Source organism: Micropterus salmoides, unplaced genomic scaffold (assembly GCF_014851395.1).
Source record: "Micropterus salmoides isolate LMB-PRFRI ecotype aquatic unplaced genomic scaffold, ASM1485139v1 Ms_hic_scaffold_7, whole genome shotgun sequence".
NCBI lineage: Eukaryota > Metazoa > Chordata > Actinopteri > Centrarchiformes > Centrarchidae > Micropterus > Micropterus salmoides.
Genome location: NW_024044459.1, coordinates 7468278 through 7494027, shown reverse-complemented (window position 1 = coordinate 7494027; position 25750 = coordinate 7468278). Strand labels below are relative to the sequence as shown.

General features: G+C 41.3%; 1 protein-coding gene across 1 annotated transcript; it reads left to right on the top strand.

The window, feature by feature from the left end:
• The first annotated feature begins 11228 nt into the window (after positions 1-11228).
• Positions 11229-25226, top strand: LOC119892054 (neuropeptide FF receptor 1-like). Its single transcript, XM_038704137.1, is given in 4 exon segments — positions 11229-11558; positions 11561-11581; positions 23099-23198; positions 24129-25226. Coding segments are annotated over 4 exon segments (1449 nt in total). The 5' UTR covers positions 11229-11239; the 3' UTR covers positions 25138-25226.
• The last annotated feature ends 524 nt before the right edge of the window (positions 25227-25750 follow it).

Genomic DNA, 25750 nt, shown 5'->3' with positions numbered 1-25750 from the left:
CGGCCCTTGACGGGTGGGTGGGTTGTTGGTGGCCTGCAGCTGAGCTAGTTGATTTTGCCTCGTTGCTGATTTTGCTGGTGTTGCATGGCGGCCAGGGGCGCGCTGGGCATGGGGGATGTCGGCTGGCGCCGGCGGCCTTAGTTTTTTCCGGCGGTTGGGGGGACGGTGGACTTTTATTGGCGAGTGCACGGTGACCTGTGCGGCGCGTTTTGCTGCCGGGCTGGGACTTGCTGCTGGTGTTTCTCTCTGCTGGCTTTCGCTGTCGTGTTGTTCCGTTTGCTCTCTCTCGTTTGCCCGACCTCGCACACGGGATTCGCGGGGGGCTGCTGGGCATGGGTGTCGCCGTGCTCGCGCAGTGTGCGCGTTGGGCTCGTCACTTGTGCATTGGTGTTGATGATTGCGTGGCATTTGGGCATTTTGGTTGTTTGCTGCGCGGCGGTGCTGAATGGGCGGGAGCACTGGTCTATGTTGTGTGCGCGCCGCGGTCGGTCCGGGCGCTGCTGTTCCGCGGGTTATGCTTTTTGCGTTCCGTCGGCATTACGTTGTCAACTGGCATTTGGGTCGGAGTCCATCCCCGTGTCTGCCCCCCTGTCCGGCCCGGTGACAAATCAATACATAATTAAATAAATAATAAAACAAAGGAGTATTTTAATACTCTCTTGTTAAAGTAAAATCTGTCTGGCACAATATGGTATCCAGGTCATTATACTCTTTACCAGGCTGCTGGGCAGGACAGGTTTAAAAAAATAAAAAAGAGAGTTGACTGAATGATTGGTTGACAGAAGGAAAGTAGCACAGATCCACACTATTTGAAGTGAATCTTTAAAGAGGTGGTATTATGGTTTTTTGCTTTTCCCCTCTCCTTTATTGAGTTATATCTTTTTTGTGCATGTAACAGGTTTGCAAAATGAAGTCCACCCCAAAGGGAGTTCCCATCTCCCACAGAAAACTCTGCCCTGAACTGCCTGAAAACAGCTCGTTTGTAGTCCAGCCTTTACTTCCCTTTCTTGTGACATCATAATGAAAATACTTGTCATAATGCTCGCCAAACGACTACAAAAACACTGGTGGAAAAACAATTAGCTGCAGCACACACCTCTCCTCTCCCTTCCAAACACTAGCTACCCTCCAGGCAGTCAGTGGACATAAAGTTGTTACTGTGATGTAGAGACAGAGCTCAGTTAAAACTTTATAGATGAAAGATACTTTTGTTACAGATTAATAACTCACCACTCTGAAACTCTAGCTCCAGTCCATGTAGCCAAGCTGGTCAGCAACATGTAGCCTAACTGAATCGAAGCTGTTTACTGTCTTTTCGCTGACCTGCCCTTCTCTGCTTCTGATTGGCTAGTAGGCCTGAACTTGGAACTGCGCATGTGCAACTCCCAACAAAGATCATTTAGAGACAAGATGTATCACTCCATAGCTAAAACGAAGCCGTCACAGGGTGAAAAGAGGAGCTGCAGCAATGTGCAGTATGACAAAAATATGGTGTTTTTTGAAAATTAAACCATGGAAACCTGTTCTGGTACAACCCCTAAATAAGATAATGAACCTGAAAATGAGCATAATACTACCTCTTTAACCAAGAATATAGAGATTGTGCTGTGGGGAAGGATGTTACTTTAGGCCTAGCAGTCAGGGAGGAGTGTGGTAGAGGTAGGAAGAAAACAGTGACACACAAATGTACTTTGGGTTTGTAATTAACTCCAAAGTATAGTACAGTTATTATGTGTAAATTTGTTATAAATGTGTGCACTTTAAACAGTAGTAAGCATTATTTGCCAGTCACAAACATTAAATGTTTAAATATTTGTTACCTATTGTACTGCTTATATTTCACCATCTGTATAGAAATGTAATTAGTGAATGTATGGTAATGTGGGCTGGTGTGGTTACAGGGCTGAATTTTCATCCTAGTCTGCCCCTGACCAGAGGGGAATGTAGCGAACATTACATTTTTAATTTTTTAGAAAGGATATAAATATTTTAGAAAATATTTATTTTGAAACTTTTGCAGATGTGTCATGTGATTTCAGGCAACGTTGTCTTACACCTGTGGTCTAAAACGCAGATTACAATGTAGAAATCATGATGTAACTATTGTATTATATATTTCAATTATCAGTTATTTTGTACCTCATGATGACCTGCTGAGGACTACAGATGGAAAATAGCCTTCGGGCCAATTCTGGCATTTACATGGCTGAAAGGCAAATATGTCCATAAATATGCACTGCTCCTTTTAAACAAATAATATAAACAGCTGCAAACTTGTAATGCAATGTTTACTCTTTTTTTTTTTTTTTTTTTTTTTTTTTTTTTTTTTTTTACCTGAGTCCATTTTCAAGTACAACCACAACTTGGTGATTATAACCTCTCAAATCAGTCTCTGCAATGGGGGTGAACCAATCAGAAGATCCGCAATGGCACACCAAGCCAGGGTAAGTTTCTTCCAAAAGGTTTGTTTTGGTAGGAGTAAATAACAATAATTTGTTAACTTAGGTTCGGGAGCAGGCCCTAAACCCTGCTTCTAATCACCTCACAAGCCTATCTATAGACGGGTTTCTTGTATACAAACACATACTGACCACCAAACCAAAAATGCCCCCAGTTTTCATTTCAGAAATGTGGTCACCTTACTGTAGCACCTCAAACTTTATTTTAATGTCCCGCTCCATTCAGGCTGTGATTGATCTGTTCACGAAAAGTGACACATCGGGTTTATGAAAAGTTTAACGTGTTTCAATAAAAGGCACCGATTTAGCTAAATAGAGAGCTAACGTTAGCCAAACACTGCTTATATTCTTACCGCTTCACTTGCTGACAGTGCATCTTGCTCAGAATGACTGTTTTGAACGATTAGCATTGGTGGAAGTGTTGTGAATTATTTTGGAGCATTATAGCCTAAATTGTTATCATTAATTACTAGAGCAACGGTGGTCTACATTGTCATCATTTAAAGTGTTATTTTATAGTGTAAAGTTAGGATCACAGTGTTAAAACTCTACAGCTCTAAGTGTGTGTGCTCCTTTCTGTATTTAACTGCCCAGGCTCAGCAGTAGCGCGTGTGTGTGTGTGTGTGAGCAAGCTCGTGTGCTTTGGGAGAAAAGGGAGGGAGCACAGTAAGATGGCATCAAAAACACTTATAAAGGAAAATATAGAAGCAGATTTTGTGAAAATTGTATTACAAAACATACATCAATATAGTCCATCACAGTAAGAATGTCCTGTTTCTAGCACAGAGCACAAAACCAGTTTATTCCATAAAAGTCAGGTTATGGAAGAAATGGCATGATCAAGCGGAGTGCATGCAAAAGACACAGAGAGGAGGAGCAGGCAGTCAGGGACTTTCCCACCAAATGCTTAGGCACGTGAAAATCTTGAACTTTCACAGACTCAGGTGCAGCAGGAAAGAGAGCCAAGAGATAATGTGAAGCCAAGAAACGGCGCTATAAAAGGAGGTCCAAAAGGAAGTGAAAGTCAGTCTTTACATGGTTTTCATGTCGACTCGGGTCTCTGTTCTGGTAACAGAATGGGGCTCTATTTTGCACCGATCTCTGATTCCACATTCCGGTGGAACTTTTGTATTCTAATTGGTGTCTGTTTTTGTTGATAATAAAAATGTTGGTAAAAGTTCAAGCTTTCTTATCTGGCCCAAGTCTTGAATTTTTACACGACATTGGAAGATTACGGCCGGTTGTACTCGTAAAATCAGTTTTCCGGTTCGCACTGATCTATTTTTTGGGACGTATGTGCGTGAAAGGCTCGCACGGTAGATCCCTGCGCCGAACATTACACAGAAGAATCACACACTCGCTATCCTCTTCTTCTCTAGTAATTTTGGCTATGCAATATAAATAAATACGTTCACCCACACTTTTAGCATACAAACAGGATTTCACATTGATAAAAATATCTTCAAAATGTAATACCTTGTTAAATGGCAATTAAGACTTTTCCATACTAAACATAAATGGCCTTAATTTTTGCAAAATTGATGTATTACCTTTTTAAGACCCCGTGGACACCCTGGACTAAGGTAGTAAGGAAAACGAACAGGACACAAGTTCTATGTTAACTGAGTTTAAATTGAGGCTATTGGTTTCAAGACTAAAGGACACCAACTTTGACCACAGAAAGTAGAGTTTGTTTGCCTTACCGCTTGGTGTTTCTCCAGCCGTCCATTACTTCAAAGGCCCACAGCTAGCTGCTCGGTTTGTTGCATTCACGACGGGCTTGGCACGCCGTGTGGCTTGAACCGGGTTTTGCGAGAGGGTTTACCCAGGGTCTTTTGCCTTAGGCTTGTGGCTGCTGGAACTTGAAGTGGTCAAGGCCTTAGCTCTGACTTGGTCCTTAATTTATATCCTCTGTGGTGCTGGTGGCGTAACCAACTCGTTGACTTACCTCTAGACTCTGTTTGTAGTTGGGAGTAGTAGGAGTTAAATCAAACCAAGATAAGGTTTGGAAAGAAACTTGATTGTTTGCTCAGTCTAATGTTACATAAATGAAACATTCTAATAACTTTAAACAAATAAAATAAAGAAATACATTCACCGCAGGTTCGCAAGACCTCGTGAATATAGTCTAGTTAATGTTACTGAGATTAGACAAATAGTCTGGGGAAGTTTTTCATCCCAGTGAAAGCTCAAAGAAGTCAGGTCAAATTTCCCGCCAAGACAAAAGACACGGGAGAATTTGGAGTCTCAGAGGTTCTCCGGGCCCGACCTTTGAAAACAGGATGGTGTGAGGGAGCTAAGAGACTTAAGAGAGTGAGCTCATGGCTTCGCTGTGTTTTTGTTTGTTTTTCTGCCTTGAGGTTTTAACTTTAATCTAAAGTAATGTCTTAAAGTCTATTTGCGCGTGTTTAATCACATCTTTCCATAATATCAATACTTAAATACAATAAACAGTTAGTTTTTTTATTGAACTTTATTGTTTGTTTTTTAAAATAACTTGTACAAGACATGAAAGACAACATTCCCAAGCCTGGCAATTTTAACAATAGTCACAGTAACAAAAAAAGAAAAAAAGGAAGAAATATGTAAATTAGATGTACACACACAAAGTACATAAAAAATAAGAAGGGGGGGTCTCCAGATTCTCAGTCAAAAGTTAATATGAAATGAAAATAAATGGTTCCCAAACCAGGCAAAACTTTGTTGCTTATCATCCCTCAAATATCTAATCTTTTCAAGGTGAATGTAGCTCATTATGTCATGAACCCAGGTAATATGAGTAGGTGGATGCTCAGATTTCCAGTTCAGGAGAACCATTCGTCTAGCTATTAAAGTAGAGAAGGCAAAGGCGCCCTTTTGGAGATTTGAGAGTTGTGCGTTTCACCAAAAAGTGAAACAAGCGGGCACAGGCTGATTGTTGAGCCCAATGCTATTGACATGGAATTAAAAATAGATTTCCAGAAAGAGATCAGTCTTGGACAAAGCCAGAATATATGGAGTGATGATGCAGGGGCTTGCCTACATCTATCACAAGTAGGGTTCATATCTGGTTTAACCTTTGCTAGTTTGACCTTAGTCCAATAAATGCGATGTACAAATTTGAACTGTATGAGGTTATGACGATCGCAAATAGAAGAGGAATTAATCCTACTTAGAACTTCTTTCCACTCCTCATCTTTAAACTAAATCGTCCTCCCAGTTTTGTCTTGTGGCTATAACAGAAGGGGGAGAGAGTCCAGTAATGAGGTCATAAATTGCAGACAGAGCTCCCTGAGGGCACATGTCCACCAAAGTGTTTTTTTACCAGATGGAAACGCCACCTGCTCTTCTGAAAAGGCCTAGTTTGGAGTGCTAGGGTGCGTTTTGGAGGCGCAGTGTTTTTTTTCGAGACGCTGTGGTTGCTATGATACATAATTTCCGTTGAGGTGATGTGCTGCAAGTAGAGTAGCCTACTTAATTTTACCTGATGTAAAATGTCACCACAAAGTAGGGTAGGCTTACTTGCTCTGGCCCTTGCTCTACATGAAGAGAAGGCTGAAACATGAGAGCACAGACTGTCCTACGATCAAATGCTTTTTGGCGTCAAGCAGTGTTGAGATCTCTTCAGATTCGGAAGGGGACTAAATAACATTCAAAACACGACTAATATTCATCATTGCTTTGACTTTGAACCAAAGAGTCAACATAAAATATTTTTATTTAGGCAAGTTACGTCTATTGACGTAAGTAACATTAGTTAACTTATGTGTTAACTGACGTACGTAGTTATTTTAACCCAAACCATGATCTTTTCCTAACCTTAACCAAGTAGTTTTGTTGCCTAAACCCAACCAAGTACTTTTTGTGCATAAGCCTAACCAAACTGCAACTTTTCAAGACTTGGATAACGTGCCGTTTCAAAATGGCAATGTTTCGAAACCCTAGCGGGGTTTTTTTTGAAAGTCTAACCGAACATTGCATATTTATTGTTGCTAACTTTACCGGCAGTTGTATATTTGGTGTTGCTAAGCGCTGCTAACTTGAATGCAGAGCCCTAAACGTCAATAAATGATGCAAAAGGGGTATCCAGGTCGTTAAAAGCATCAATATGTGGTGAGCCGGGAGTGAGAATGTGTTAGGACATAGTTTTTATCCGAAAGCAAGAGAGAGTTAAACCTCCAAAATCTATAGCCGGGTGGTTTTTGCGCAAAATGCAGGCCCAACAATAACTGTGCATGATCAGAAATTGTAATACTGTCGTATGAACAGGATTTAATGGTCAGTAACAGTTTTTGGTCAACAAAGAAAAATCTAATCTAGAAAAAAAGTTGTGTATTGGGGAAAAAACAAATATTGACGTGCAGTACGGTATAGGAAATGCCATGTGTCCGCAACTCCTTAGTTGTCAGAAAGGACTGAATAGTTTTGCCTGTTAGAGACAGCCGAACAGAGACATCTGGACAAAGTTAAATTGAGTTGTCAGTTATCTTAAATCCAGAGGAGACAATGGTTTGCTTGGTTGTTTACTTAGCACACAGCACTCAGGGTGGAAACAAAGTTTTTGATGTGGCAGAGAGAAACAAAGGAGAGATGGCTGTGTTTTCCTTTTGTCATGAAATAATGTGTGCACTGGTTGTTCACTACACAGATTACGTTATTCCAAACACAGAGAGAGCAGCATTGTAAAGTTGTCGTTTTTTCACTGCACTTTTCAAAGATAAGACTTTTTAAAACTCATCACATTTTTAATTATAATTACCTGTAGCCTATATTATCCTTAGTATTATGTCTTATAGACGCTTACTTTACCTCAAGTTTCTCCTAACAGATTATTGCATTTAAATAGCAAACAAGAAAAACAGGATGGAGGAGAAGGGTTATATTTAATTTACTCTTTAACTGTATCAGTTAAATGAGCTGGAAAACCATATTATTAGCAGTCATGCACATAACTGAATGATCTGCAGATCAGATTAGTATCACCAGCATATGGGCAGCATACTGTGCGTTAGTATTGTGTTTCACAAGCTGGCCATCTCTGGATAACTTTAGGCAAATGTTGTTGACAATGCAATATTAAGTTAAAGTCACAAGATTTCAAACACTGATATGGCTAAAGAGTAGTGATGTGCGATACCACTTAATTCTATCCGATCCAATACCAAGTAATACCCAGGCTGGTATTGGCGATACCAATACTTTTTACATATTTTATTTCTAGTTTAATGTGACCTCCCTCCTCCCATTTCTGTATCTGAGAGAAATAAGGAGTAGGCTGTAGCCTTACCAATTCAAAATAATAGCTGCATAATGACAAGACATCAAACTACTGTCATATTCTTTAATTATATTGAAAATATCCTGCTCAGAACTGCCACTTTATAACATCATCATATTATTTTGACTTAATCTCAGATGTTTAGCGAAGTTTGGAGTGTTGCCAAAGTCTTTCACTGTCTTTGCACACACATCACACACAGCGTCATTATTACCTTCACAGCTAAAATACAGCCAGACGTCAGTATTCATTCGCAGGAAATGTAAAGGTCTGCAGCGGCTCACTTCAAAGAAGCTCTGTCACAGAGCCTTAGCGCAAGCATGACTTTGACAGGCGGAAGGAAAAGTAGTTCCTATCAACAGAGTAGTTAGACCATCCTGGTGACAGTAAGATACTTATGATAAAACACACACTCACTCCACATTACTGAGTTTAGATATCGATCCTTTATATGAGTATAGATCCTAGAGCAGGAAATGTTGGTATCAGAAGTATCGATACTTTAGGATTGATCCGCACATCATTAGCTAGGAGTGCTCTTTCTCAAGCCAAATATCTCTTTGTTTCACAGAAACGTGAATCAAGTGCCAAATATCAGAATAAGGCAGAACAAAGATTTAAGACACTGGCACTCTATTAACGTCTCTCGAGCTATTTAACCATTTTTCTTACAATATGAGCTGTTACCAAATAAAGATGTTTAAAATGAGGCGCTGTAGATCACGCTGTCGTATGGGAAATATTTATCAAATCCAACGACCAGTATTATAGATGTACTAAGGGTGATGTTTTTTGGCCAACGGTAAACATCACAAAATACAGCAAAATCTAAGATGTAAACTAAATTCCTTTTTATATAAAGTTACTGGGTTGTGGAGTCGAGCTAACAGTGTTTATACATTGGTTGATTTTCTCACATAGGATATGTGAGGTCTTGAAGTCTTTGTCATAGAGTAAAGAAATCAAGCAGTTGTTGACAGATTATCAGGGATAAAGCCAGTTTACTGGCCATGGCCATCAAAAATCTACCAAACAAAGCAACAAGATTATAACAATGTTTAGCCTGCCCTCAGGAAACCTTCCAAATTGAAGAAACAAAAAACAACAAATTGCCTACAGACAGATTACCAGCTTTGCATATTTGAATTGCCGTAGTCTTGAGTGTCTTTGGGCCAGTAATTTGCACAGTAGCTGTCTTGCTCAATGAAGTCAATTGGCCCCAAAAACTGATGCTCCATGTGCAAATACATGTTTTTTTGGCAGCCTTTGCTCTCCACATGGGTTGGCATTTTCTGACCGTTCTACATGAACACCATCGGGCTTGTCAGTAGTCTAGCAGATTCTCTTGATAGTGTAGTCCTGTAATCCAGGCAAATTAACAATCACCGTTTCAGCTCACTGCTCATGTGCAAATAGGAATGCTACTGGTTTAACTGCAGACGTCATCACCACAGCAACATGTTTGTAATTGATCAGAACATTGAGCAGTTTTCTGCAGGCTGTATCTTCACATGTTTGGTACCAATACTTTTTGAACCACGCATTAACCAGCAGCCCTCATATATTGTCAAATTGATACCATTTAATGGTTCTTTGCTCCCACCAACTGCTGATATGTGTAACACCATAAAATTGCGCACATCTGCGTCTTTAGATTTGCAGTAGACATGGCCAGTCTTTAGGTGAACAATTTTACGTCCCAACACATCAAGCAGTTTGACATGCAGGCCTAGCTAGTTTAGTAAGTAAAATTAACCACTATACCACCTTGGTGCCCCTTACTTTCCACTTTTATTGTTTAAAGGCCCTTTCATACACCACATGACAACGGTACAACTGCACTCTGAAACCCAATATTACCAATGGCTTGCACTGCACCATGGCGGCTTTTCGCTGCCCATCAGCGTGCTGCTCGCAACTACATCGAACCATTTCTAGTATTCTACCCCTGGATTAAAATAGACATGCATGGTCCTAATCTCTGCCTTTCTCCAAATATTTGAATATGTGACCACCACTTTGTCACAGTCAATAACTGTCAGAAGAAAGCTCAAAACATGAAAACCCCTCATGTCATGAGGCTGACACACAACATCACACACTTTGCAAAAGCAAGTTTTTCACAGACTTCCTCTGTGAAAGTTTGAATGTTGTTGGGGTTTTTTTTTTTTTTTTTCAATCATAATGAAATTTGCCTTTATAGAGGGTTGTAATATGACTGAATGAGTTTCTCTCCTGCTGAACGTTCATTTGCGGATTTGTTACTTAGCTTGCTATTCATGGCTTCATATGAGGCTGACAGGGTTTCAAAAAGTGATGACATACATTGACACCTGGCCAATGACAGTCAGGCCGGTCTTTAATCTTGATGATTAAAAATTAAATTCTGTCTCTCTAGAAAAGCATCAGCTTTCCAATTATAAGTCATTGTGCTAGTGAGCTTGCATGCTATGATGTAGGCAGTGTTGCAGGTTCAACTGCAGCAGTTCATTCTGTATTGCAATATGGTGTTTTCACACTTTAATTATATAACTGATACACAGACCTAATGAAAGTTGTGAAGTACCACAGCTGCCTTCCTTCACACATGTTGTGTAACTCCCATGTCAGTGAGCTGGTGTTACTAGCTAAGAATAGACTGCACATTACAGTATTTCTAGTTTTCCAGCAAAAATATTTTTTTAAATTCTTCAGATTAAAACATTAATGTTTTAAAACAGGAAGAGATCTTAAATACCTGATCAACAGGAGCTTCAGTAACAATAAGACAGTAGGAGTTGAGTAAAGTTGCCAGCGACTTACTTTTGATTGGAAATCTTCTATTATTAATGCTGCTCCCTTCACCTACACATGAAACCCACAGCTGAAAGGCAAAAGGTGTTTTTAATAAAATTCCCAACTGAAATAGATTGGACTTGCTGACAGAGTTGATGTTGATGATAAGTGATCTAATGTTTAAAAATCCACATTTAATTCTCCTATTTCTTCATACTATTGCAGCAGTGGTGTTAATTTTTCTAGAGACCACTGAGGTTTTTGGTTACTGCTCCAGTGGAAGCACAGAGAACCGTGTAAGACTGCATCTCTTCCTCCTGGTCTCAACTACTATTAACTACTACTAACAGACTTTCATGTTTAATGTAGATAGTATTTTGCTAGGCATGCTAATGCGTGCTGCAGATATTCATTAATTCCTTACACTTCACATTGCTTGTGGTTTTAAAAAAGATTTTTTTAAATTGCTCTTAGTAGTTCCTTGTGCAAACCATCTTTGGCATGTGGAGAAATCCTTCCTACAGGCCTGCCATGCTTGTTACGGTTGCTTTGCTGTGATTGGACAATCATTACATGAGGCAGGACACCGATTGGTCAGTTGACAGAACACAGATCATCAAAATGAGACACGCTTGCTGTGTCAAGTGTTAATTTCAGAATGAAACTTGCTTCTCATGTCAAGCATTTTTTCCAAACATAATTCTAAATGATCTGTATTTGATCTCCTCTGCAGTGTTCCATCCTAAGGATGGAGAATCTGGACAATATGGGCGAGGAAGGGATAGAGCTGGAGGGATCAGCCACCACAGCAGGCGTTATAAACACCAGCCTAGATGGTGCAGTAAACGTCACCAACATTACCTTTTCCCCCTACTATCAGCACTCTCTGTATGTGGCTGCCAGCTACATCCTGGCCTACTTCTTCATCTTCCTGCTGTGCATGATTGGGAACATCCTGGTGTGTCTGATCGTACTGGAAAACCGTCGCATGCGCACAGTCACCAACCTCTTTATCTTCAACCTGGCAATCAGCGACCTGTTGGTGGGCATCTTCTGCATCCCTACAACGTGGTGGACAACCTAATCACTGGTAAATACCCTGTCATAAGTCCTCATCTATGCCATATTTACACTCACGATTGTGTGGCAGTAAAGTCAGGGCTAAGTAATCCTAGACACAACTGTCATGGAGTGTTGTGATTTCCTGTTTTGTTTTGGTAAACCCTTCTTTACCCCTCTTGTGTCTTGGGGCCTAGATTAAAGCAGGTTCAACATACCCAGGAAATATTTTGTTATCTGGCTTCACTAACCTTAACAATGGCAATAACGGTAAGCCGTCACATGATGGTGGTTATCAACTCCCAGGGTTTCCAAATCCAGCCATCAGCATCCATAAAAGGGCAAGTATTTGTAGCAGATGACCAATCGCAAAAATGGACAAGTCTACTGGTGGTAGAGTGGCATATTTTTACAAATGTAAAGCAAACCATAATATATAAAAAGAAGTTATACAGATAATCCAGGCTAAAAGCAACACAGATGCAGCTGCCACAAGAAGGAAGACGAAAAATTGCATGCTGTGTGAAAGCATCACTGCCCCATCATTACGGCACAAGGAGATCTGACTATAATTACATTTGTTTATCCATTCAGTTAATGTGGGTTCTTCATTACAATCAGCATGGGCACTGTGGTTTATGTTAAGTTGATGGAAAATACACAGTCCCACTGCATTAAAATCCAGTGCTGAAAATGGTCCCCAACAAATGCACTACTCCAGTTTGAGAATTGTATGCTAAAAACTACAACACCCAGCTGTTTCAGGATTTAAAAAAACAAAACAAATGTAACCATATATTTGTGACCTATTTTTAAAGATCTTTAGCTGAAAGGAGTGGTGTTGGGACTGAGAGCAACAGACAGGCTTTTGTGAGAAGAGCGGAACAAGACTGTGATTTTCAATTTATTGAGGCATATCATTTATATGAATATACTCTCTCTGTCCGTCTGTCCACTAGTCAGAGAACTATAGCTTGGGCGCATCTTGCCGTCTGAGCCTCGTTGAACGAATAAATGAATTTGTCTGAAGTCCAGACCAATTTGTTGCACTTTACGCTTTTTATTCTGGGTTCTCACACATACAGACAATCCCGGTATCAGTCCGTCATCAGTGTATGGAACGGCACTTGTGATTTCACAGCATTACCACAGGTGTTGGTAACCCCCCACTCCGTCAAAGAGGATCAGATCATTGGAGGCCACATCAGACACAAAGTGCTGTTTCTTAGGAAGCACTGTCTCCCATAGCTCGTCTGAACTGATATGAACTAAATTTAAAACAGACTGCAGAGAAAATAAAATTAAAATAAAATAAATGATACAGACAACACATTTTATTCAGTCATCTTAATACCTAATAAAAGGTGTAGCTATAGCAGATGTATGGATCTGACTAAAAATGTATTCCATGGTTTCAACATATAACAACATACATTTGTTACTTTGTGTTATACCTGTTATCACCCAATTGATATTGTATTACCTACAACTACATCAGACAGGACCATTTTGGCAGGACTACCGCATCTTTCAGAAGTGAACAGGGAAATTTAAGAAAAAGTTTGTGTATTTTTTATTTTCAGTTTTTCTCCATTGTTGTTTTCTATTGTGAGGAACAAATGGGAATCGATTTACATAAACACCAAAACTGTGGTCCAGTTTACAAAATTCACTCTCCAAATGATAGCACAAAACTACTGACACCAGGCAGCAATTATTATTTTTCAACACTGATCAGTTTACAAGTAGATAACAGCAGTCCTTTAACCATATATATATCTCTCACATTTTAGCAGCAATGCAATTCAAAGTGCTTTCCACAAAATATAAAGGCAACATGGGGGGGGGGGGGAAGATAAAAATAAAAACTGGTTAATTTACCCAGTAAACCTATATGTTCACCCATAATTCTGGGTTATGAATAATCAGGCTTTTCATCCTCCATTATTTGCTTTCCCATCTCTCACACCACTCAAACCCCGTTCAATTTTTATTTCCCGTCACCATGAATCAGATTGTTTGCTCTACAATCTTGGTAAACAGTCAAAACAGCAGAGAAAAACGTTCAGCTGTACTCTGCCCGGACACACCATGACCCAGAGAGCCGGGAACTATACTGAGAGTGTCTTTTCGGCCATGTTAAGTAAGAGTTGGTCTGACTACTTATGAGAGAGGAGAAACCAATTGAGTTTCAAAAGCAAGGAATATCTGATTTTAATAAAATTTGATTTATTAAAAGGCAGCGGTAAAGGTTTTTACGCTTGATTTAAAAGAAGACAGTTTCAGCACACCTGGGAGTTTGTTCCAGATGCTGCTTCTCCATGTCTTTAACCTGGGGACAGAAAGCAGACCTGTCCCAGACGACCTGAGAGGTATAGATGGTTCATAAAGTAGCGGAAGATCAGTCCACCTCAGTAAGTATGGCCTGGATACTTTCCATTGCAATGCTGGAAAATGTGTCAAAGACATTAAGGACGAGAGAACATTGATATTCCTGAAAGGGCATACAGTAGAAGCTCTGGAGTTCTGTAGCCTACCTCTGCAAGAAACCTATTATCTGTCTTAGGGACAAAATGGAGAATATTGTGAGCAGAAGACTCATGGGTGAAATCTGTACTCACTGTGCTGTCCAAACCATGTTATCCAGAAATGAATTAAAAGTTGAGTGAATGTATGGGTATGTAAGTACATTGATTACTGCACAATATCATTTCCAGACAATTTTCATCTACCACACCTGGACCTGGCCATACAACTGTTAGAGAATAGTCTACCTTTTACCGTTTCATAAGCTGATTGATTTAATGAGATTCTATTACTATAGTCTGGTATTACGGATGTGTAAATATCCTCAAAGCAGTATGAAGCATAAAGTTGCCATATTTACATGTTGTCTACAGCTACCAGAAATAACAAATGCATTGAAATCAGAATATGTGATTGTTGGTGTGGCAGCATTGAAGTTAAAGGAAGGTATCTTTAATGAGTTACAGAAATATGTTCTATTGTTAATTAGTAATGTACTTTTTAAATAAGTAATAAGTAAAGATGTCATTTCCAAATTTAAGTTACCCAACACTGTTCATTGCCTTGCTGCAATGTGTTTATTTTTTAGTGTGACTCCCATCGGTTCAGCTGAACTGTGGGCGACAGTGCTGACTAATGAAGCGCAGCGCTGTGTTCCTGCTATGTCAGGCTTCCTGTGGTTCAGATTGATTGCACTGGATGATTGCTTACACCTGTGGTAGGGTGTTATAGCTCTGAAACCATTTGTGTCTTTTCAGCCACTGCTCCATTAAAGGGATAGTAAGTGATTGTAATCAAATACAGTTTTTGATCTATTTAGTGAATATAGCCTCATGGTGTGTGTGTGTGTGTGTGCTCCTATATAGCCTGTAAAAGGAAAACAAAAAGTGATGTGGATCTTGCCACGCAACATTGTTCTGGCCATTCACCAACAGGTGGCATTGGTCCACGAGCACAGTAGTGATGGGGGAGGGAAGCAGTGGGAGAGAGAGAGAGAGAGAGAGAGTTCTATACACAGCAACATTTTAACTTGCTGGACTCCAGGCACTGAAGAAGGAAGGTGGCCAACAAACAGCCAAAGGTCTAAAGAGTATAAACAAACAAAAAAGTTATGGCCAGAGGTCCAAAAAACAAAGGCGAGGTTCTGCGGGAACAAGAGTCAAGAACAAACTCAAGTAACAGAGCAACACAGGATACATGCAACAATGAACCAACAAAGACTGACCAGAACACAGGCATTGAAATACTCAGGCAAACGAGCAGGGTGGGAACACAAAACAGGTGAATGACATGAGCAGCTAATTAGGCACAGCAGACACACAGTGAAACAGCAAGGTAACCAGGCAGGAAACTAATACAGGACAGAATAAAGAATAAACCGAAATGACTACAAACACAAGCAGACACAGATCCATAAACAAAAGTACAGAAACAAAGGCAGTGGTAACAAACTAATAATCAAGACAGAAATACACTAAACTAACAACGGGAGCAAAGCTAGACAAGAAACACCAGGCAGAGAAGATTACAAAATAAGAGGAAACAAACATGGAGAGACTGCAAAATCAGAGCAGGGACAGGACCAAACAGGAGACAGGACTACATGGAGACACAAGACTAAGGACTAAGACACAGCCCAAAATAATAAAACACAGAAGTACACATAAGAGATAAGAGACAAGACAGATACTAAGAAAACTTAAACATGCGAATGAACAAAAAACTAAACTTAGCTACAAAACCCAAAACATGAAGCTTATAGAAACACAGAACCCCAAACCAAACCCATGAGACCAGATACTAAGTAAACTAGAACATGTGAATGAATAAAATAATAAACAAGGCTACACAGAGAAACATACTAAAAACAGACCAAAAACAGACTAAAACAGGAAAGACATGAACACAAAACCACACTCCTAACAAATGATTTTCACAACCCAAACACGTCATCTCTCGTAATGGGGAAACGCTAATTCACCCAGTGCTATTCAGTGTTCCTTTTTACGATCCTGACTGCCCATCCACATATCACATGCAATAACAACATCAGTGACATCAAAGTGAAATGTCATTAAGGAATGTGGTTAGAAAAGCGCTTTATAACAGTGAAGGGCAGAGAGTTTGATTGCGCATTTGATCGTTTTAAATGACTAATACAAGTAACGAATACAACAGGAACACTGTGGAGTCCTGCTTTGGCCATGGGTTGTTTGTATAGTCCAGCTGCATGACACAGCTGCCGAAAAGACCTCCTCAAAGGATACATCGGTGGATCCTTGCTTATAGCTCCTCCAGAAAGCCTCTTCGATCCTTGATCCTTTGCCCCTCGAAGTGCATTGTAGGAATTGAGATGTCCTTCAAGATGGCAGCAATTTCCAGGTCACAGGCTCGAGGATGGAGGATTAAGGAGGCACAAATTAAGCCTAGTTAAAACTACACGATTTTAAGCCCGATTTGCCCGTCGGCGAGCTCTGTGACCGTTGGGCTTTGATCAGGGGACGCGTCACAACGGCTCCCCGAAACATTTCTGACACATTGCCCATGTCTGCCAGATATCTAGCATGCCAAATATCAGGAAGAATCAGCCGACTTGACATCCACATCCAGCCAATGAGAGCAGGCAGCTGGCAGAGCAGGCAGCTACTTTTCACTGCAAAACAGTTTTTAGTTTTTTTTTCCTCTGTAGCTCAGACAATCCCTGCTACCTGCATGTGCTAATCCATTCTTTCACCCATATTCTTTGTCTTTATAATTGCTATCTTTATAATAACAAACAGCTGTTTCGTGTGTAGGTTCGCCACATTTCACGTGTTTTCTTAACATGTGGTTTGAAGGCCAGCGTCGGGTGACACAGCCGCTGTCAGCTCGTGTAGTGTGTGACCCCCTGTCACGCCACAATGAATTCAGACTCTCTAAGCTTATACTTGATGTTCTCAACCCTGGACAAGCAGGTAGTAATGACATGCAGCTAATTAACGTTACTTCCTATAAATTTAGCTTTACTTCTCAGCTTCCAGATGGGAGTCTGAAGCGCAGCGGAGATGTTAACTAATGCTCACAGCCTTTACTTTTCCAGCATTTGGGGAAGCAACAAACAGACTTTTGGCATCAGACATACTGTAACCTACACTGTACATTTACTGCCAGACTGACAACTTACTACTAATCTTTTCCTCTGCTAACTCTGCTTCACTGTCACTTTCTGCCGCTCACTCTCTCACATTCGTTCGCACTCATTACGCACAGCCCTATTCCTTAAAACACCTAGCTTAAGCTACTTTTATAACAGCACCTGTCACAACCAACTACTTTGCAGGTAGCCTATGTATTACATGTAACACAATGCACATGCACGTCCCAGATTGAGGTTCTTGTTGGGGAGCAAGACAGAAGATGTTGTATGGTGGCCAAAAGGCACTCAACCCCTTGATGAGCGACTTGCAGGAATGAGAAGCCTTCCTGAGTAGCGACAGAGATGGAGGGGGGGGACACAGATATGCAAGACGCACTGGATGAACCAGGTACATAATTTGTATTCCCTTGTTTGAAAAGAGCCTAAACTAAATAATTTAAGTTGTGTTTAAACATTTATTTACACAAACAAATAGAAACAATTTTTAGTGACTGCTTGTTCCAGCTGGGTCGGTGGTGCTGCAGCTGAGCAGAAGCTGACTGCGCACAGCCCTGCCGTCTCCGCTGTACCTCGTGCCTCTCAACCCTCAAGTGGCCGTGATGCAGTCCTACAAACACAGAGATTCCATCAACTCAATTAACGAGGTTGCCAAGGAGATCAGGTCACTGCATCACATCCACACGCTGGCGCATGGCATGTGATAACAATAAATGAAACTGTGCACTTGTATTTGCTCGACTGAGGCATCGAAACATCACTTTAAATGCAAGTCATCCTCCTGTTCACCTTATTTATGAGCAAAGCTTGACATTAACACCCGCCAACCCGCCAAATGTGGGTGGATTTCAGCTGTGGCGGGTAACGCTGTCACTCCCACTAGCCACTTTGGCTTTGTTGAAAAATTGTAGTCTTGCTAACAAGCATCTGAAATAACAAATTGCCATGTGACACTACGACACTACAACTCCCTTGAGTACTAATTGCGCATAGTGTTTGCTCATTGGTCCATTCATGAAGCCTATTGTCTTTACCGACAACACTGTAAACAAGAAGACATTGTGGAGATTAAACTAGCGGACTGGCACACCGGGAGATTTTCCCTGTGGCCAGAGGGCTTTTTTGGCCTGCAGTTAATTATCAATTTGTCCAGCTGCAGTGATGACAAAGCAAGCTTTTTTAATAGCAGGAGAATCGACACAACTGTCGCGTCTCACTCTCTCCTGCAATGCCGCCGCGCCAGGGTGCACACGCGAAATAATGACATCCAGACTTTTGTCAACCGAGAATACAAAAGTTAAATCCGTCAGTCCTTTAGACCTGTAGACCATAAGCCCCCCCCCGGTCTGCTTTAATTTGATGGTAAGATCTCTCAGGGTGCCAACTACGGGGGAGCCAGGGGGAGCTTAGCTCCACTAAATAAGACATCAGATCCCCTAAAAGCATGATTTGAGATGTTTTTCTAAAATACTGACAGCATGCTTTATTGCCATTAATTTCTATATTTCGCCATCATCATGGATCCATGCGTAAAATCAGGAGCATCCGACTTCATCCAGCCAGAGGGATTGATCACCAACAGTCCGCAGCGGGCCAATCGCTTCGCGATCTTTTGTCCCTGGCCCTGACTGGTCAATGCCCGAGACCGAGACAAGACAGAGTACAAATGCGGTCGAGACCGAGACAAGAAATAAAGACCATCAAAAAGTGATCTTAAGACCAAGACCGGTCTCGAGTACTACAATACTATTAAATATGATTCCCAATCAAACTGTACAACATATCTGAGGTGTTCTTTTGCAAAAAAATATCTGTTTGTGTTTATTATTCTAAATCATGGTTCTTTCTGGGGAATCAATGTGTTTGTTTTGTTTGATAGATATCATTAAAAAACAATCTTAAATCAGAGACAAGACTGCTGGGCTGGTGACAGGGCAGCTGGGCTGAAGTCCGACACCAGAATAGCAGCACAGGTGACAGGCAACTGGGCAGCTGGGCACTGGTAGCCAGTGACTGGACTGGAGTAGGTGGGGCTGTCACATGGACTCCCCATTGACAGGGTGAGGGCAGTTCTGGCAGGTGGCTAGCCACAGCAGCACTAGCCGGAACAGGCGGAGATCTTTGAACAGATTTATTGGAAAACACAGAATGTAAGGGCTTGGTTTGGGCAGGGCAGGCAGGTAGAAGCACAGGCTTGACAGGCTGGCGTGGCCTGCAGAGTAAATTGTTGTCACACATAATTCTGCTGGTTTTGGGTGTTTTTTAATGTCTCTTGACCAATCTGAAAACCCTTTAAAATACTTGACATCTGCTGTGTCGATTTTGGTGGAGATTGATTTAGCATATTTTGAAAAATATAGAATGACTGACTTCTGAGTTGACCATAGTTTGAAGTGAGGCAAAAGTTTGTCACATATGAGTGGATGTGCTAAAAAAAAATTCAGCTCTCTAGGATGACCGGGTGATTTTCACAGACGTTTGGAATGAGAAATGTCTAGCAGTTTACATTTGTCGTAATAAGCCACGGCCACGTTGAGCAGTCATTACCGAATGTTATGGATCAACTGAGTAGCGACCCTAAATCGTACAAACCAAATTTTGTACGAATCCATGCAGCGAATTTAATTACGAGGTATTTGGCTGGAATTTACAAGCCACCTGCCAATTTTGGTGAGTTTTAATCCGGAAGTTCTTACTGAACAGTTTAGCAGCAAGAAAGAAAGACTAATGAGAACAAAAACAATAGGGCTTTCCTGCTTGGATCCCTAAAAATTAAAAAAGGATAAAGTATGCCCTTTTAAGCACATTAAGCAAGTTAGATATGAATTGCATTGTGCCAGACGTTACAGAGAATGTAATTATAAATTCCGACTAGAACTGCAAGCAGTTGTAAGTGGGGTTCCCGGCGCAGTTGTAAGTGGGGTTCCCCCTGGCCCCACTGCGCCCCGCGAGTCGGCCCGGGCGCCCCGCTGGGCTCGGGAGGCCCGTGGAGAATAAACGACCAGAGTTATAAATGAAAGGGGCTTGCCGTTATGGAGATATAAAATGTATGTCTAATGGGAGTGTTATTTGATTTCCAATTAATAGCGCCACCTAGAGGCCGATTGACGCCACATTTGACACAGCCCCTCGGGAGGGCGTGCCAGATAAGTTCCCCGAGTTTGGTGTAGATTGGCCATTGAAAAGGTAAGATCTCACATGACACCCTGTTTTTAGCGTTTGCGCAAAAATGTATTAGCATATAATTCGGCTGTTTTTTGGTGGATCAAAATTCCCTCTACAAACTTATCGGCTTGGTCCGGAGATGGTCCGTGCCAAGTTTTGTGCCGATCGGATTTGTCTTCGGAGGAGTTAATTAATTATAGGTTTTCCATTTTTCGCGATTTAGCAAAATGAAAACGTCATCGCACAGAGGCGTGTGCTATACCATAGGAATCGGCAGCATTCCCCCAAACACGTAAACATAAGGTTTATGAATGTGCCATGTAGTGGCGCGTAGTTATAAGACAAAATGTCCTTTGGTTGAAAATCCCATTGAAATGAATGGGATTGTCTGACGGTATTTGAGCTTCGATTATAGCACCACCTTTTAGCCAAATTGCACCAACATTTTCAGGTGTGATCAGGGCCCCATGGAACCGTTGACCCAAATTTGGTATTAATCGGAGTTGTGGTTGTGGAGATATAAAATGCATGTAAGTCGATGGGATTTTTTTTCAATAGTGCCAGCTAGGGGCTAACTGTACTAAATTTTGCACAGCCCTTCAGGGGGGCATGTCACATAAGGTCGTCAAGTTTTGTGTTGATCGGCCTTTCCAAACCAGAGATATGTTATAGTTCCTGTTTTTAGCATTTTCGCAAATATTTGTTAGCTTGTAATTGGGACATTTTTTGTCGGATCAAGATTCCCTCTACAAACTTTCTTTGGCTTGGTCCAGAGATGGTCCGTGCCAAGTTTCGTGTCAATCGGACTTGCAGCTTCGGAGGAGTTAATTAAAATAGGTTTTACAGTTTTTGTGATTTAGCGAAACGAAAACGTCGTCGCACAGAGGCGTGTCCTATACCATCGGCAGCATCCCCGAAACACGTAGACATAAGGTTTATGAACATGCGATGTATGGGCGTGTAGTTTGGTGTCGATCGGCCATTCCAAAGCAAAGATATGACATCATGTCCTGTTAGTAGCGTTTTTCGCAAACATTTGCTAGCACATAATTGCGACATTTTTTGTTGGATCAAAATTTCCTCTACAAACTTTCATCAGCTTGTTCCAGAGATTATCCGTGCCAAGTTTGGTGTCGATCGGACTTGCGTCTTCGGAGGAGTTAATTAAAATAGGTTTTTCAGTTTTTGAGATGTAGCGAAAAAAAGGTCTACTCGGAAATGGGCGGGGCCTATACCACGAGATTCAGCTCGATCCCCCGAACGCGTGGATGTAAGGTTTTTGATATTCACCTTCGTAGGCCAAACGCGTTGACCTTGCTTATAGCGCCCCCTGAGGTAGAAGTGTGTGTGGATTTTTGCGCCTGAGTTACGTGCAGTGAACTGGACCTACCCTAGGAGTTTTGCGTCCCTAGCAGTTACCGTCTAGGCCGCAGTATGAGTTTTATGCAAGGAAGAATAAAAAAATAAAAAATACTAGAACAAAAACAATAGGGTTCCCAGCTCCGCTGGTACTGGGAACCGCAATGCCTTGCATTCGCGGGTTCCCAGCCCACTCGGGCTTGGACCCCTAATTAGCGGGTCCTGAGAAGTGAGAAGACCTTAGCAACCTCCCAGACCACTGAGGTACACACTGCAACAAAGCAGGGAAGTTCTGGTCAGAAGCCTGGTTTACAGGATAATTAACAAAAGCCATATTTATTTTTTCCTTCAATGAATTGCTAAAAACAACGAGGTCTCATCTTGAACAAGTCTTTCGAAATCCAGCCTTCTCTCCTGCAAGGACTCAGACTGTTTCTATAAAATGTTGGCTTGGTATTTATTGTAGCAGTAAAGAGCAATATGAACCTAGTATCTAACATAACTGTTTGTTTGACAGAAGACAATTTTTATATATATATAAAAATCTACAATTTCAGTAGTTAACTGCAGGATTTAAAGAAAAGTATGAAATGTTTCAAGTGTGTTAAATGGCAATATTTCCTATGTTTTTTGGCTTTGTCAGCATTACTTTACTTCTACTTTGTTCTTCTTGAGATAAAGTGCCATCATGTGTTCTGACTTTTGACAAATGTGTACACATTGTTTTTTTTTTTACTTTTTTTACTGGACAGTGTTTTATTCATCTGTCCAGTTTCTTGTAGACTTGTTTTTAACTTTTAAACAGTTTTTAGATTGCTGTTGTAATCAGTAATGATCTTGAGATAGTCAATACATCAGGCTTTATCTGGATAATAACGTATGGTGGAACTAAGAAGGGACTGTATTTTTTGATAAAAAGATGTTTGCTTGTTGCACTGCAACCACCACCTTGAGGTCAATGTTTACTGCTGTCAGTGTTTCTCTCTGTGCTGCTCCTCTGCTACTGTCCCATAATGTGTTATTCAAGCAATTTGCCTGAAAATGAATTAGATATACTCATTGTGTCAGGGGTGTTCCATCTCCATGAAGCATCAATTTCAGCTGTGGCAGGAATGATACAACAATGAACATGTGGGGAAAAGGAAGCAAGGTGTAAAGTGCCACTTCACAATCTAATTCTAAACCCTAATGTAATCTTAATTTCACCCATTTTTAAGTCTAACCCTGTCCAATATCTTGAACTGCCTTAATTATAAACTACTGTTAAGGATTTCTAAAAATCCTCAGTGACAATTATGTCACTGTTTTCACTGAGTTCCGAGCACCAGCTACACTACGCTAATGAGCGTGTAATTTTTTCAACAGGTTGGCCCTTTTCCAACACCGTGTGCAAGATGAGCGGATTTGTGCAGGGGGTGTCTGTTTCCGCTTCAGTCTTTACCCTGGTGGCCATTGCTGTTGAAAGGTTAGTATATCCTGAGGTGTGATACCTAATCAGTTAAAATTAGTGCAAAAACTATGACACAATAAATAAATTATTCAACTGACAAAAAAGTAATGGATGACTAGTTTGATTGCTCATTGGAGTCATTCATAAAGTAGCAAGAATAAGAGTCTAAGCCATGCTAGCAGCTCTGTGAAGCTATATTTAGGCACAGTGGTGCTCTGAGCTTAATGCTATCAGCATGGCAAAATGATTAACATACTGATGATTAGCTGGTATGTTTACCTTTGGATGTATTACAAGCACTGGATACCGGACTTATCTGGCACCCAACTCTCTTGACTAAAAAATGCACTAAGCACATAAGCCAAAAATGCTTTCCAGCTTCTAGGCTGGCTTCTTAATTTTGAGGCTCACTGCACATGCACATTAGTGTTTCTCCATGGGACCATGGATCTGTACCAAATGGCCATCCATCAAACATGGTCACTCTAAAGAAAAGTCAAGAGATCACCAAAGTCAGTAGAATTCATCCTCTGGGGACCATGAATGTCAGTACAAAATGTCATGTCAATGCATCAGATGGTTGCTGAGAGATTTCAGGCCAACATTGCCACACAGCTAACATGACTCAAACCAAACATTTGGGGTTTATAGCTTGTTACATATAAAGTATTTGGTTCCTTTACTTTGAACCCTTTTGATTACTGGCCAAAGAAAATTGAAAATTATGTTAATATGTTATGAGTATGTTAATTTGAGATGGGAATTCATCATGATTTAAAGACCGAATTAAGGTAAAAAATAAGTGGAAGATTAATTAGTAATGTGTATTGATTATCCTTAGTTAAGGCTCTAGTTATAATCTAAATTCTTTTGCTCATGGTTGGTGTTTATGTCTACTCGTATAGGTAATTAGTGGCAATGCTCTTCCTTACTTATCTACTACAGGTTTCGCTGCATAGTGTACCCTCTACAACCCAAGCCGACTGTACTTGTTGCCAAGGCAGCCATCCTGTTAATCTGGGTGCTAGCAGTGGTGATTATGTGTCCTGCTGCTATGGCACTGACTGTGGAGAAAGTACCTTTCCACTACATGGTGTGCGACGATGACTTTAACCACACATTCCCCCTGTACACCTGCTACGAAAACTTTGCCAACCCTCAGATGAGAAAGGTCTACACTGCGGTTCTGTTTGCTCACATCTACCTGGTGCCCCTGACCGTCATCACACTGATGTATGGAAGCATCGGGGTCAAACTGTGTTCCTCTGTGGTTAGAAACAGAGAGCCACAGCTGGCCAACGCAACAGTCCAGGTTGGAGGTAGAAGGGCTGGTCAGCCAATGATATCCCAGAAAAAGATCAAGGTGATTAAGATGCTCATCTTGGTGGCTTTGCTTTTCATGCTGTCCTGGTTGCCACTCTGGACCCTCATGATGATGACAGACTATGCAGGCTTGGACAGGGACCAGCTGGACCTTCTGACTAGCTACATCTTCCCCTTTGCCCACTGGCTGGCTTTCTCGAACTCCAGCATCAACCCCATCATCTACGGCTACTACAATGAGAATTTTAAGAGGGGCTTCCAGGCGGTGTGCAAGTCTAGGCCCTTCTGCTGCCTCAGGCAGTGCCAGCTGTGGAGGAGGTTAGCCAGGTTGGGCAGGAAGGAAAGGTCTATGGCAGCACCTTGTGGAGGTACTGAGTTCAGAGATGCCACTGGAAATCACAACCACCTTCTCTTGGGGCTGAGAAATCGAGTCCATAACGACAACAAGTTGACTGTCACAGCAGAGGTGAATAGGAGTGCGAGGGTGGCGTGTGAGACGGTTCACTCAGAGAGAAGTCTTTCAGATCGAGGGATAGAAATGAGAGCTGTAAAGAAGAAAGGCAGTAATGGTGAGGTATCAGAGAGGGTTAGTTCACTGGCAGCATCAGTATATCAGGCGTGGGATAACTGAGCATTCACAATGCTACTCAGAAATGAACCAGACAAAGTCCCACGGAAGAGACAGTTATCAATTATCTAATGCTGCAAGTGCGCTGTGGTTGCTATTTGGAATGGTGGTTACACATTGCGACCTAGATCTAGGCAGTGCCTCATCTAAAACATAAATATTTACATTACTCATGCTCAGCCAACCAAGGACAGAAAAGATGACACCGCCGGAGATGGGTCATAGTTTTCAATTGGTCATTGAATTATAAGGAAGTGAATAGTTCATGTGACTATCGTCTTGTCTTAAATAATACATTTTCCTTTTGTTTTTACCTGCACATCGCTACCAGGCGTCGGAAAAACGTGTGTGTGGCACGTTCAGTTCGGCTACATTGCTGTGATATGGGCTGGATGCTCAGGTTGCTGCCTAACAGTGTTAGGGTAGTGTGTGGTGTTTCACTGCTGCAGAGGAAATTAGAAAATGTTCTAATTTACGGTATGAATGCCACCACATCATCTCACTACGATCCTCCATCAGCAGAGCGGTCTCGACCCCCAGCTACGTACTTACCTACATTTACTTACTATTCACAGTCATTTGAGAGCGACGCACTCACTGCCCCTGCCTCTCTCTT